This window comes from Kogia breviceps, chromosome 9, assembly GCF_026419965.1.
Source record: "Kogia breviceps isolate mKogBre1 chromosome 9, mKogBre1 haplotype 1, whole genome shotgun sequence".
Taxonomy (NCBI): Eukaryota; Metazoa; Chordata; class Mammalia; order Artiodactyla; family Physeteridae; genus Kogia; species Kogia breviceps.
The window spans coordinates 70708649-70724186 of NC_081318.1; the positions used below are offsets into that span (position 1 = coordinate 70708649).

Sequence of the window (15538 nt, forward strand, 5' to 3'; positions counted from 1 at the left end):
AAACAATGTAAAGTACACAAACTTCAAAAACCTCATTACCTGTTCAGTGATCCTCATGTGGAAGTCGTGAAAGTCACTATAACGACGGTAGGTTTTCCACATCTCCTCACTGTTTAGACTGCGCCGATGTACAGTGATGGCATATAATGCGTATGTCTTGCCATGATCATTACAAACGCCTGCCACAGCATATGGGTCATAGTCAGCATATACTAGTCATTTAAAACAAAATGAAGAGGAACAAAAGACACAGAAAGGAGGAAGATGAAGAACAAAAACAAACAAAAAGGACAACATGAAATGAAGAATTTGAAATGACAGACTGAGACAAAAGGATGTCACCAAAGGATAAAATAGATTCCCATCCTCTGTACTCACATCCATAACGCATTATATATGATGGCTACATTACAAAATGACCTACAAGGTTATGATGATACTGCCAACCACAAAGTGATGTCTACTTTGGACTCTCTTCCCAATGAGCTTTTATTTATTATTAGTTATGATAACACAGTACCACCTCATAGTATAGTATTAGAGTCTTTTAAATGTAATAGAAGAAAAACAACAGAAACAAAATAATAACCTTCTGTACTAGCCTTCACTATGCAGCTGTAACTCGACAGTTTTTTAACTGAACAGCAAGCAAAAGCTATAGGATAAGATCTATCTTCTCTTTTGGCAAATTTCTTTCTTGTTTAAAATATTCAACAATTTACAAGTGTAATTTATTCTGAAGACTGTTCTAAATAGTCATTTTCTTACTTAATTGACACAAACCATCCAAGTCAGGTAGCCTCGAAAATCAAAACCTATTCCTATTCTGTACTAATCTTAAGTAAAAAGATGTATTTTGAATCATTTTGTCTTTCTCATGTTCCATTTTTTCCCCGTGTTGTATTCTATTCTAGATCATCTCTTCAGATCTCTAAAAGTTTACTGAGTCTCCACTCATTTGTACCTCGTCTATTTCTTAATTCATCCACTCACCTTAATTTCAATAACTAATTTTTTTTACTTCTATAATTTTATATGGTTTTTTTACAGTGTGGTTCTTGCCTTGTTTTATCTCTACAAATAATTTTAACATATTCTTGGGCTAGGAAACCCTGTCATACACAACCACTTGAGAATGGCTGAATCTAGACACACCAATGTCACCATACAAGACAGGCTTTCAATTTAATATGGGTGATAGATACCATTCCCAACCATGGGAATGGTTGACATTCTCTGTTCTTTCCTTTGACAGTAGGCTAAGTTCTGGTTCCTCTTTCACATCAAGCCACCCTCTGTGACTCTGGGCTTTATGCAAAAGACTGTGTTCCAACTTCTCCTTGCCTTAGCCCATCCTGCCTCTTCTAAATTTGAGGGCATGAAAATGCTGTCAAAATCAAGACAGCAGTCTTCATGCTCCTCTAAGCTTCTTGGCTTCAACTCCTCTTCATTTCCCTAAATTTGCTTTTCCTCATGGTCAATTACACCTGTAGATTTCCCCTTTTAGCTATTTTTATTCTGTTGTTTTCAGCCCTTCAATGTGTGAGAAGCAAGATTTCCCACAGCAGTTTAGACTACCATGTTGACCAGAAGTATAAACTGCTCTTCTAATAATAGATTATACTGATCCATTATTACAAAAAAAAAAAGTGGCCAAGCTTTGGAGCTGACTAAATATTTGTATTTTGTATATAAGTAGGCAAAGAAGGGTCCGTGCAGCTTCTTAGTAAATTATTTTAACAATATAACAGCTACAAATCTATACTGGCAAATATAGTTGGACAGGAACCTCTCCCAGCCTTTCATTAAAATTTCTCTAAGATTTGCACTTTCTATTTAAAACTGTCCTTCATTCCCTTACCATCTAATATCCGTGTTCCTGACTTGACAAAATAGAAGACTAGGGATAGACCTGGGTCATCTTGCTATCAGAGGCTTTAACTCTATTATTCACTGTTACCTCTTTCAAATATCCTTCACTCGGAGACCTAAGTGGAACAAAGTGTACAACAATTTTTCATCACACAAGAAAACCACCATCACTCAACAGAGTTAGCAAGGCAACAAGGGAATGGCTTCACCTGTTGTGTTCAAGATAGGTTTGGGAAAGGATAATAGGAAGCAGGGGCCAATTAGGCAGTAAACCATAACCAATTAGGAGTTAATAAGAACAAGGAGAATAGCAAGAAATAGAAAAGAAGAAAGCAATGTAAGAAAGCATTCTAAAAAAAGAATAATCAGATTTGTCACAAATTGATAGGCAAGGGAGATCATGACTAGGATGCATGCACAATAGGAAGAATAATGGGGCTATTATAAAAGAAGCACTAAGAAAGGTAATTTGATTTTAAAAGATAATGAGGTTACATATATTTTGAGATGATGGTGGAAATAACAGGTTTTGTTTGCATTAGGACAATGTTACTACTCATAACAGGTGATGTGCAACCTCTTTGTTCCTAATCCATAACCAGACAAGGAACTAGGATCAGAATATAAATAAATCTCATCACTAAGCAAATTGCCTAATGTAGCCAATATTTTTTAAAACAAGATTTCTCAGTGAAGAAGCCAGTACACTGTAGTCTATGGACGACTCCTTAAATTGCACTGCACTGGACTCTTAAGTTCTACTTCCCGTCATACAGATGTTAAGGATATGGGATCCAGACTCAAAGAGACTCTGGAGCCCAACTCATAAAAGAAATCTTTATTGAACAAACACTAATATATAATGCCCACCATGTAATTACGAATACAGTTAACTAGTCCCATAACAATCCTATGAGGCAAGTATTATTATTATTATCATTATCATTAATATCCCATTTTACAGATGAGGAAACTGAGATACAGAGATGTTACGGAACTCATCCAAGTTCACCCAACTATTAGGTGAAAGAGCTGGGGTTTGAACCCAAGCAATTTGGACAAAAAGCTGTGCTCTTAACCACTATACTATGCTGCCTCTTTAGTGTTTATACATAAATTTTTCTGACAGAAATTACAATTTATTAAAAATGCTTAGTGTTATGCTTCTGCAACTTTTAAGAAGCTAATAAATATTTGTTGAATGAATGGACAAAGCAGCTAGAAAACTAGAACCCTCAGAGAAGAGAAAGATCCACATAAGAAATATGGACATTAGTATCTTCTACACACAAAAGTTTAAGGACTTGAAGAAAGAAATAAAAGGACAAATTCTAAATGTTTGTACTTTAACAAAGACTTTCATATTTGGAAGACAACTCAACAAAGAAGATAGTTTTTTAAAAGAATTTTAAAATTTTAAGGAAGGAAAAAGTGAGACAAATGTATCAAAAGCTAGAAAGAAATGTAACTAGACCCTCTGGTTTTATTGACAAGAGTGTTATCTAATGACCTTTAAGAGCAACGTATGCACCAACTATTTGTAAAACATAAAGGAAAAACTGAAAGAGCAATTATAGATAACATTACAGAAATCTGGCAGAAAACACAATGGAAAATTAGACTGCAGCTCCAGTGAAAAGAAAACAAGATCTTAAGAAAATAGATGCAAATTATCTTTTTAAAACTACACCTGTACTATTAAATCTCTTTTCAAATTATCTAAATTATAAGTATGAAATTGAACTGAAGTATTTATCTGTACGTTTATAGTTCAGTATGTAATCTGACAAACACACTCCTATATTGTAGGAATAGTGAGAAGCCAGATAAGAAAACTGTCATTGGCAATATCTAATAACCAAATAACAATGATGGAAATTGATTTTTTTTCCTCAGTTCACTAGCCACTTTGCACATATGCTGATTCAGTCATGAATCTCACCTCATCCAAGCATTTCTTGAACTTCTATAAACTCCTATACCAAAAAGCTTCATTTATCCAGATACCTAATCTGACTTTCCATGTATGAAAACAAATATTAAACTAAAATCTGCCCCAAGACAATTTAACAAGAATTATGCAGACAATTATCAGCTAGACTCAAAGAAAAAGAAGACTGGTTTCCAAGTTTATTAGCCATGACAAAATGCTTAAAATTTAACCTTTTTCAAATGATAACAGTGACAACCTTAAAGAAAGGAAACACCCATGTAATAATAAACATCATAGAATTTAATGAAGAACATGCTACAGAAAAAAAGTAATTTGAAAACATGACTACAGAACAGAAAAATGATTTATAAAAATAAATGTGGAAAATAATGTAGGAGTAATAATAGTCAATAGTTATTAAGTAATAATTAAACCACAAATTCTCTTACCAGTGTCTGAAATGTAAGCATGAAGTTGTACTGAGTCATCAGAAGATACATTTGAAAGGTCATCTAAAGACTGGGTGGTGGAGGGGGGGAATCAGAACACAAAATTGTTAAATTTTACAGGAAAAAAAGTGTTAAAGAATTCTACATCATATATAACATTACTCATCTTTGCCCCATGTAAGCTTTATATTATTTGTATCTTCCCCCCCAAACAATAATCCTCTTTATTTATACTAATAGGAGAGAGAACCTAAGATTAAGAAACTATAAAACAAAGTAATTTAGTAATCAACTTAATATATCAGATTATTTCTTCCTTCATTACCTGTCCACATACTATAATTTGCTTCTTTTCAATTATATATATTCAATACATAGCAAAAAAAATGTGGATAAAAATAAGCAGACATATTCTTAAATCAACATTTCAATTTTAATGCTGAAATATACTAGAGCCAACTTTGTATTCTTTAACTTAACACTTTTGTTAACTTAGAAATAGTTTGTTAATTTAGATTCCTTATCTATAAAATGAGAATAATCGTACCTACATCAAAGGGTTATGTGAGGACTAAAGGAAAAGACATGTAAAACATTTAGAAGACTGCCTAACACAAAAAATGTTAGCCATTATTATGATTACTAACTAAATGAAGTGAATCCACAGTTTAAGATATTTTAAATAATTAATTTTCAAAAATTATTCCATAAACATAAGGTATTACTGATCGATTCAGAATAATTCTTTTGTAACTATGGACTTTAGCTCTAAACTTAAAACTTTTTTGTTACATATCCATACAACCACACATACACAGAAGGGAACATAATGCATATAATGAAGGCAGACTGTATGGAAAAGAATTAACACAACAGACTTGAAGTTGCCCTCCTCAGAAAGGACTGCTTTCAAGGTTGGCCCTTGGACAATATCTGGGAAATCAGATTTAGAGAAGGTTCCCACCATTCCCTAACTGCTAAGAGTGGCTCACTCTACGTAAACTATCTGTACAAACAATGTGGTTTATACTGAATACCTGCTTTCCTTCTGGGAGTCATTTTAGTATATGCTAGGCAGAGGGTGCCTGTGTGATCTGCCTCCAATAAAAACCCTGGGCACTTAGTGTCAGATGAGCCTTCCTGGTGGCAACTTTTCACACATGTTGTCATATTCACTGCTGGTGAAATTAAGTCTGTCCTATGTGATTTCCATGGAAGAGGATTGTTGGAAGCTTGTGCCTGGTTTTCTCTGGACTTTGCCCCATGCACCTTTTCCCTTTCCTGATTTTGCTTTATATCCTTTCGTTGTAATAAATTCTAGCCATGAGTATGACTATGCTAGGACCTGTGAGTCCTCTTAGTAAATCAATGAACATAGGAGTGGTCTTGGGGACCTATAACACACAGACATTATATGATTCAGACATATTTTACACTTTGAAAAACCACAGGATTGAATGAACTTTGGAGTATTAATGTGATATTACCCGTTATTACTAAGAGTCATCTAAATGACTTAAATGAACTCATGCATATGACATAAAGCCATTTAAATTAAGCAATTACAGTCTAAGAAGAAAGCCAAAATTCTATCTACTAAAGACGGATCATCAGGAGAAGAAAAATTTGATAATTCCATACAGATTAACCACAAATCAAGTGGGAGAACCATTCAATTAAATTAGGTCTAGTCCAGGCTTCACCACTGATACCTTAAGAGACTTTAGCCATATTAACTAGTCTTTCCTGTTTCTCAGTTTTCCCAATGTTATAATGGTGTAATAACTGTTCTACAACTCTATCAGGATATAAAGTGAATGAAAATGCCTTGAAAAGAAATAGAATGCACTTATTTTTTTAAGTGCTCACCTGACCTACAATAAAACATTTTGACAGAAATAGCACAACCTTTGTTTTAGTATTATTTTTACATGAAAGATAGAAGCCCCAGAGGAAATGGAATATTCTACAAAATTTAAGGTTGTTATCTACTGTAATCTTCTTATAATTACAAGCTAGCACAGGGAATATAAAACAATCATCTTTTTCAAAAAAACATTATTATTATTGGTAACCTTCCCTTGCAGGTAACATTTAAAAAGCTAAATGCTGCTTACTTATTACTTTAAACATGTTAGCATCTTATATACTATGCAACCCAAAAGTTGTTGAAAAACTGTATATATATAAATGTCTTTCTAGCACATTTAAAATATGCAAGTAATATTATTTTCATTAAATATGATTTTAAAAATCCAATGAGATAGCTCAACCATTAGTGACAGTTACAATGCACATGTAAATATCAAGCAGACTACATAAAGTTACAACTGGTGAAATAATAACTATAGAACTACATTGTGATTTAGAACTATAAGTATTAATTAGTCATAGAAAACTGTGATTTAAAAACAAGTGCATTAATGCTGTCCTGAAATAAAATCAATTTGTAAAGTAATTCTTCTGTTAAGATTCTTGAACTCCTTGCCAAAAAAAAAAAAAAAGTGGTGGGTTTTTTTAACACCATGCTAAGATAAAAACCAAATATTCAAACTTACTATGATAATCAGTTGAGCAAACACAACTACAATGGCACTTCTAAAAATGTTTATAATTTATGTGTCAGTCTCAATCACAAAATGAGTAAAACCACATTAAATATTTTCTTTGCTTGGTATACTGGAATAAATTATTATGATCTAGTTTATAATTTTAATACAATTAATAAATGTTATATTCAAACATGAAAAATGTCTGATGGTTTTTAAAACAATTCTTTATAATCTTCAACTATGTTTTAAAATGCAGCTGTTCATTAAAATTTGTCTATGTATTAAAAAAAAGAATCGAAAAGTCTAGCTACTTAAAAGCTTAGATTTAACAGATTTATGTGAAAACCAAAAAACTGTAAGTCACTGACCTCAAGTGTGACCTTTTTCAATCCACACTGTTGTGGTTTATATAACTATGTGATAAAAGGGATCTTTTACTTGAAAAATCATTTATTCCCAATAGGGAAAGAAGAAAAAAAATATTTTTTACTAGTGTTCAAACAATTGTACAAGAACTACAAATGTGAATATTTAAAAATTTCAAACCAAGGAAAAGTTTTATCACATTTGGAAACTTTTTCTATATAATGGGCATTATATTGCTAACACTCTTCATTCTCTAGGAGCTATTCCTTTTCATTATAACTCTGTGGAATATGAGAAGTAAATGGTAATGATACCAAATAATTTAGGAAAACATTTAAAATGTTACTAAATATATGACATAACACTATGGCTGATTTGCTTCAGTGTTTTGTTAAAGGTTATACTTTGCACAGTAATAGAACATTTATACAATAAAGTAATTTTAGAAATAAATGTAGTACTGAGGAACTAAGACAATGAACCTCTAAACTATTCAGCTATCACAAAAAGTTTGAAAGAAAATGTGTTGTAGGTAGAAGGAAAAACAAAGCAAACTATCTCCGCCCATCCCCCAAGAATTCTGGACTGAAACTTTCATAGAACACTAATATTTCTTTCCAGTAGCATTTTATGAAATAAGGTGTTCAATGGCAAGGATGGATATATAAAAGAACTGAAATGTTCATTGTTTCACACTTCACTTTGAATATATGAAATGTCAATGAGTTTATATGCTAAAACATGTCATTCTTAAACCTGTAATCATAGAATACAGTTGCTTAATTCTTGTAAAACCCTCTAAGCTTTAAAAAAGGGTTTTTTTAAAAAATAACTTGAATTTTTTATAGTGTAGACTTTAAGAAATACCTTTTAAGTTTTCAGATATCCCAACTAATTTTATATTTCTTTTCTAAATACAAGAAGAAAAAAACTAATTCCAGTGTAAACATTTATATGTCACATATTTACTGCCCATCATAGCACTGATCAGAGTTATTTTCAAATATTAAATACTGGGGTTGAAAAATAATAAAATCATTTTTTATCACCTGCAACTAAATCATTCAGGTGTGGGTTAAGCACATTTTGTGTGTGTGTGTGTGTGTGTGTGTGTGTGTGTGTGTGTGTGTGTGTGTGTGTGTGTGTGCGCGCGCGCGAGCACGTGCAGGCCTCTCACTGTTGTGGCCTCTCCTGTCGTGGAGCACAGGCTCTGGACACGCAGGTTCAGCGGCCATGGCTCACCGGCCCAGCAGCTCCGCGGCATGTAGGATCCTCCCCGACCGGGGGATGAACCCACATCCCCTGCATCGGCAGGAGGATTCTCAACCACTACGGCACCAGGGAAGCCCTTAAACACATTTTTTTAAATGAAAATAAATTTCATGTCATTTTCAAGTTCTAATTAACAGATCCCTTATTGGTGAATTTAATATTTCTTTAAAAGCATAACAACTTCTTACAAAGGATGACTAGGGGACTTCTAATACATCATTTATTGACATATGTTAAAGCTCAGTCTTTCATATTGTTTTCAGGCCACTTTATTAATTAAAGTACTCATAACAGTACTTACCAAATTTATGCTTCCTGTAGGAGACCCATTAAAAGATTCTGTGAGAAGGGAAATTCAACTTAGTATACAGTAAAAAACTTTTGAAACAGAGCTTTATCTATCTAAGGTTCAAACACCAAGAACAAAAGTCACACAAGCCAAGACACAACAGAACAGTAAATTGTGGTACACTATTCCCAAACACCTATTCCCACGGTTTTCCAAACCAGAAATTTCAGTGAAAATAGTTATGTACCTAAGTTGCTCCCCTCCCAAAAAAGGTAATTATGTACAGGAAAGCAATTATTATATATTTTATTCTCACAGTATCATATTAAGTTGTCTAATACAATGTAGATATGAGGTAAACACTGCAGAGTGAAGGCCACTAGGAAATGTCAGAGGTATTTTGTTATTTCTGTCCCACTGGATTAATATTACAAATAAAATTATTCTTTAATAGGAAGGATAAATAGATTGACTTTTAATGTATCTAGAAAGTCTACTTATTCTTGGTTGATCTGGATCAAAAATATTCAAAATCTAGATTCTTAAATGAATATACAATTAATAGAACAAAAGATACATAAAATTCCATGTGTAATGTCATTTAATTAAAAAGCAACTAAAATTATTTTTAAAAATTAACATTAGAGAGTAAGTGAATTATTAAAATTAATCTTTCCCTCAGAATTTGTCTATATCTGAGCAAATTAGGTTACCAATTAAGATATCCCTCTGTTAAAAACACAAATGAATATATGGTAAAGCAATATTCATAAACAGTTTAAAGTTAATGTATGGCTTGTAGCCCTTAAGAGATTATTTATAATTTGGATCTCTAGATGGGTCTTCAAAGGAAATTTCTGTTACTCTTGAAATAGGCAGTTGGTGTTGCTTTCCAACTTCAACAACTCTAAATGCCCAAGAACATTTCTCGGTTCCTCAAAACTTTGGTCACAAAAACAGGAAATCCCACCTAGGATTACCCCTTGGTTAATAGCAAGGTGAAAATTAAAATGAATAAACAAATAGTTCTCTAACCTCCTTACTCAATTATATGCCTCCTACCTCCTTCTGTGGTCTGCCCACCTCTTAAGTCTTCCCACCAAAGACATATCAAATTAAAAGAGAAACTAGGAGCAAAACAAGGCATAGTTTACTTTCTTGATCAATAATAAGATCCAGAAACAGAGTCTAAAGCCAATCTAGGTCCATATTTAATCAAAACTTTAATAACTGCTTATTCATATTAGAAAACAAAAGAAACTATTGTTTGACATGATGAGAAAAACGTGATTGAAATTAAAATTTAAAACAGCACAATTTAAATACTTTTAAAAGGCTGTGAAAGTATGTTTTAATAAAGGAAAAAATATCTACTCTTAAAATAATTTAAAGCTGAACTAACTAAAGAAGGTAATCACGAACAAAGAAAAAGAAAAGGAAGGGGAGGAGAGGAGAGAGAGCATGGGTTAGCACGCCATCCAGCCACCTACCTACCTACTTACCTACAGAATTTTAGTTAAATAGGAATGAAATTTCTTCCACAGCAAAGAAAAATCACCAGCGGATACTCTTACACATAATAAAACTTGGCCCACTAGTTCTGTGCTCAATTTAGGCTGCATTTTCTTAAAATCAGCTATACATTAAACACTAGATTAGGTAATTATTTCAAAATGTCTAAAAAGTAGCCAAAACTTCAGGACTTTAAAAAATACACAAAGTGCCAAGAAGCTTAATTTTAAAAGTCAGACAATGAATTTATAACCAGAAGATTTAAGAAAGGCCTATATTTAATTAAACAATCTTATAAAGCCAAGAAAATCGTAAGCATCACTATTTCAAAAAGTTGCCACAAGTGCCTAAAACCTAAACACTGACAAAGATAATATACCTAACTGCCATTTTTAATAATAATGTTTCATATTATACCCATCATTCCACATACTTTTTTCAAATCGTTTCAAAAAAGGGTTAGGCAATTTCTCAGTTATAAAATATATAAAAGCTCATCAATTAGGACACAGAATGTTAAAAAGCAATGTCCTAGAAAGACAAAATATAGATAGATAGATTTACATACATGTGTATATATATATATATATATATATATATATATATATACACACATACATATATATATATATACACATACACACACACAAATTCCAAACTACAATCAATGATTCCGATGTGAGGGACTACTCAATGACTGATATATAAGAGAAGTACATTTACTTCAGATCAAAACTAGTTGCAGAAAAAAAACTTTTAATCTACTTTGTGTTTTAAATTGAGGTTTTGAGAAGTTTGAGACAACATAAATAACTTGCTTCCATTAGTTGCATACAAACAAATATAAATGGAAGCTAAAAGTCGATTTAGATTTTGAAGTTCTTACACTATAGGATCAAAACCTACTCCCAGAGAATATACTGTTACTGTCATCATTATATAATACTTAGACACTCATATATTAGCTGATTATGATTCAATTTATCCTCTTTCATTCTGGGTCAGATAGCAAATCCGTTTCACAATACTAAGGAAATTTCTAAAGAAGACAAAATTAAAATAAACAATAAAAACATTTTAGATAGTCCTTTTTGAAAGTAGAGTTCCTATTGCAAATTTCATAGTAGCTCTGCAAAAGATTTTTCAAGAGAGACAGTAAATAGACATACTATATAACAAACTTGGGGTACACTGAATTTTACTATTCATCTCCCACAGAAGTGTTCTTAAAAAAACAAAAACATTTCCTCAATTATGCAATCAAATCCAGTTAATAAAATATTATCCCAATTTTACAAATAACCAAGATATTAGATCAACAATCAATATAAAACTTATTATAACATGGAAAGTTCTGTAACCAGATTTCTTAGATTATTTAAAAAGTAAAATCTTGCTGGAGAGGTTGTGGAGAAATGGGAACCCTCTTGCACTGTTCGTGGGAATGTAAATTGATAAAGCCACTATGGAGAAGATGGAGGTTCCTTAAAAAACTAAAAATAGAACTACCATACGACCCAGAAATCCCATTGCTGGGCATATACCCTTAGAAAACCATAATTCAAAGAGTCATGTACCACAATGTTCATTGCAGCACTATTTACAATAGCCAGGACATGGAAGCAACCTAAGTGTCCATCATCAGATGAATGGATAAAGAAGATGTGGCACATATATACAATGGAATATTACTCAGCCATAAAAATAAACGAAATTGAGTTATTTGTAGTGAGGTGGATGGACTAGAGTCTGTCATACAGAGTGAAGTCAGAAAGAGAAAAACAAATACTGTATGCTAACACATATATATGGAATCTAAAAAAAAAATGGTTCTGAAGAACCTAGGGGCACGACAGGAATAAAGATGCAGACACAGAGAATAGACTTGAGGACATGGGGACATGGGGAAGAGGAAGGGGAAGCTGGGACGAAGTGAGAGAGTGGCATGGACATATATACACTACCAAATGTAAAATAGCTAGTGGGAAGTAGCCACATAGCACAGGGAGATCAGCTCAGTGCTTTGTGACCACTTGAGGGGTGGGATAGGGAGGGTGGGAGGGAGATGCAAGAGGGAGGGGATATGGGGATATATGTATATGTATAGCTGGTTCACTTTGTTATAAAGCAGAAATTAACACACCATTGTAAAGCAACTATACTCTAACAAAGATGTTAAAAAAATTATAGAAAAAAGTTTTTTTAAAAAAACAGTAAAATTTCACTAATATAGACTAGGGAGGGGGAGGATGGGTAGAGAAGAGGGGAGGCTTGAAAGCTTCCATAATAGAGGTATTTTTTAAAGCAGTGCTCACTATCTAATATATCTATTATATCTCCAACTTCAAGTAGTCCTGGCCATAAAATCTATTTATAAGTAAATGAGCATAATTAAAGCACTCTTAAAATAATTTCTTAGTCCAATCTTTCCCATTTACTTTGTATTTACACTGCTCATCTGCTAGAAAGTTTATCAAATACTAGATATTTAATTAGAGTTTAATAAGTACTTCTGAATTGAATCACAAGTAAAATGGTCATCAGGTCTTAAATCTGCAAGCTGTACTCTAAGGGCTGCCTCTCCCACTATTCTTAAATAACAAACTATTTACTACTAATAAAAACTGATATTTGCGTTTTAGTTTATGTTTCTTTCTTTCTTTCTTTTTTTTTTTTTTTGTGGTATGAGGGCCTCTCACTGTTGTGGCCTCTCCCGTTTGCGGAGCATAGGCTCCGGACGTGCAGGCTCAGTGGCCATGGCTCACGGGCCCAGCCACTCCGCGGCATGTGGGATCTTCCTGGACCAGGGCATGAACCCGTGTCCCCTGCATCAGCAGTCGGATTCTCAATCACTGTGCCACCAGGGAAGCCCTATGTTTCATTTTTATATACAGAATTCCATTAAAATATGACAACTCTGAGGTAAGATGTTATTATGAGAAGAATATTATTCCAGATTTACAGCTGAAAAAGAGACTTAAAGAAATTGTTTGGCCAACATCACACAGGTAATAAGAAAAGGATTAAAATCTAAATACTATGACTCTTAAAGCCTGCTTTCTTTACTATAACATGTAGATAGAAAAAAACTGAAAGACTGGAATAAATGACTCTTATAACTTCTTCCAGCTTATATTGTGCAGGATTTGGAAAAGGGTACAATTAAAGAGGGAAGAAACTGTATTTTTATAATGTTTTATAGTTTATGGTACATTCTCAGAATCATAACTTGTTATTTCTTTAATCTTCTCAATAATCCTATTGCTAGTCATGACTATTATTACTTATAAACAAAAGGGAAACTACCATAAAAACATTGGGGTGACACAACTCAAGAAAACATGTTTCTTTAATAATTCTATTTTCAATAGTTATATTCAAATTTGTTATTAAATTTTAACATTTTAATTTAGCATAGTAAGTAAACTTTGTCATTTAATTACAGATTTTTAAATATATTACAATTTATATTTGGGTTTCAAGAACATTTATCTTATCTGAAAGAACTTTTTCTGGTAAGCAGAATATATACATATACACATAAATATACATATACACATAAATATACATATACACATAAATATACACATACACATAATATATACATATACACATAAATGTACAATGTGTGCCACCTTACCTCCATCACCATCATCTGATCCTCTGAAACTAGGATCTTTTAACATATCCAGCTCAGCTAACATGCGCACATAAAGTGCATTCTGTCTGAAGGAAGGATAAAATCTTTCATCTCGTAGCATCAATTCATATACCTTATTGAAATAAATCAAGATATTCAATCATTAATACAGATAATGCAGTGATTTCCACTAATAAGATGTCAACAAAAGCTAGATAGAGGTCTTACTGTAATGAATTACAGGCTCCATATTAACAAGATGTCAGTAATAAGACTATGTCACAACCAATAATTTTTTTCTGGTCCCTCCAGTACCCAAATTGTACTGAAATAGGTCCTACTGCAACACAAGTCACACGACAGAAGGTTATATAAAATGTTCCAGAAAGTAGTACTCTCTAAGAAACAAGTACACATAAAGGCTCAAGACACATATTCAAATAAATGAATCATGTTATTTATACATCATCAATTCATAAAATTCTAGAATCTACATCTGGTCCTTCAGTCAGATACAAATTAAACAACCCAGCTAAGGATTTTCCTCATTTATCAATTAAATAAACAAAGAAAAACTGGCTGGCCTTTTTTGTAATTGTGAAGTACTGATATTATTACCATAACTCATCTTTTTAGTTACCAATGTACTTTCATAATGTGTCAATAACCTTTTATAAACAAATTACATGCATACAGAAATATACATTGTTTTCGAGAAAAATATAATGATAAATGTTGTACATAATACCTTCCTTTGAATGTCATCAAAGATTTCAGGAGTTGGATCTTCATGATTCAAAGTATCTGCTAACTTCGCTACCAAATAATCATCAACAGTAACTCTTGGAGATGCCTGACAAACAGAGAAAAATAACAGTAATACTGATCCTTGGAATTTCTAAATACAAGTTAGGCCTTCATAGTAGGAGAATAATGGAATCATATTATTGAAAGTAAATGCCAGAAAATCCTTGGTTTGTAAATGACACCCTGATGCTTAAAGGCTGAAATAAGAGCTAGAACCTTCTTGTCATCAGGTACTACAGGGTCAACAGTTTGACAAACATGGATTTAAATCTTGACTTTTGCCAAGCAACTTACCTCTCACTAGGCTTCACTTAATCTGCAAAATGGTGGTAAATACCACATATGGTTATTATGAGGATGAAAAGAGATTTATGTAAGGCATATGTGTCTAGCACATAGGAAAGTCTGTCATTAGGAGTTAGTGTTGAGCGCTCAGTAGTCCTAGATGCATATTTAATAAAATACCAAAAGAATAATCCATTTGTTATTTATCATTTAACGTTAGCAACAATCCTTCTGAATGGCACTTAAACAAGACTATGCTTATCTTAATTTGGTTTTATAATACTGCAGCAAAGTTCCAGCGTGATACAGGTTGGAAAAAATCTGAAAAGTTAATTTGTTCCAACAATTTCCATCTCAAGGTCCATAATGTGAGACACTACACAGAAATATAAAATATCATGTTCAATGTGAAAAATTACTTTACTGAAAGAAATAACGCTGAGAAGCTAGAAATATGGTCATCTTTGGCGTGTCAACTTTTGTATTTTTAGTTCTGAAGGCTCTGGAGAATAAATGAGCAACAAGGATGGTAACTTTTAGAGAAAGTACCAAAAGAATGCA

At 32.6% G+C, this 15538-nt stretch overlaps 1 protein-coding gene across 4 annotated transcripts in view; it reads right to left on the minus strand.

Annotated features, from left to right (window-relative positions):
* Positions 1 to 15538, minus strand: part of SNX13 (sorting nexin 13) — a 153392-nt gene that overhangs the window by 39109 nt on the left and 98745 nt on the right. For 2 of the 4 annotated variants that reach the window (XM_067042605.1, XM_059073776.2), the window contains 5 exons: positions 14634 to 14738; positions 13886 to 14018; positions 8746 to 8783; positions 4255 to 4324; positions 40 to 179 (listed from right to left, as the gene is read on the minus strand). In XM_067042605.1, coding sequence (XP_066898706.1) covers positions 40 to 179; positions 4255 to 4324; positions 8746 to 8783; positions 13886 to 14018; positions 14634 to 14738 — 486 coding nt within the window. Of the gene's footprint in view, positions 1 to 39; positions 213 to 4254; positions 4325 to 8745; positions 8784 to 13885; positions 14019 to 14633; positions 14739 to 15538 lie in introns of all 4 variants that reach the window. The other 2 variants (XM_059073775.2, XM_059073778.2) reach the window with 1 other exon arrangement.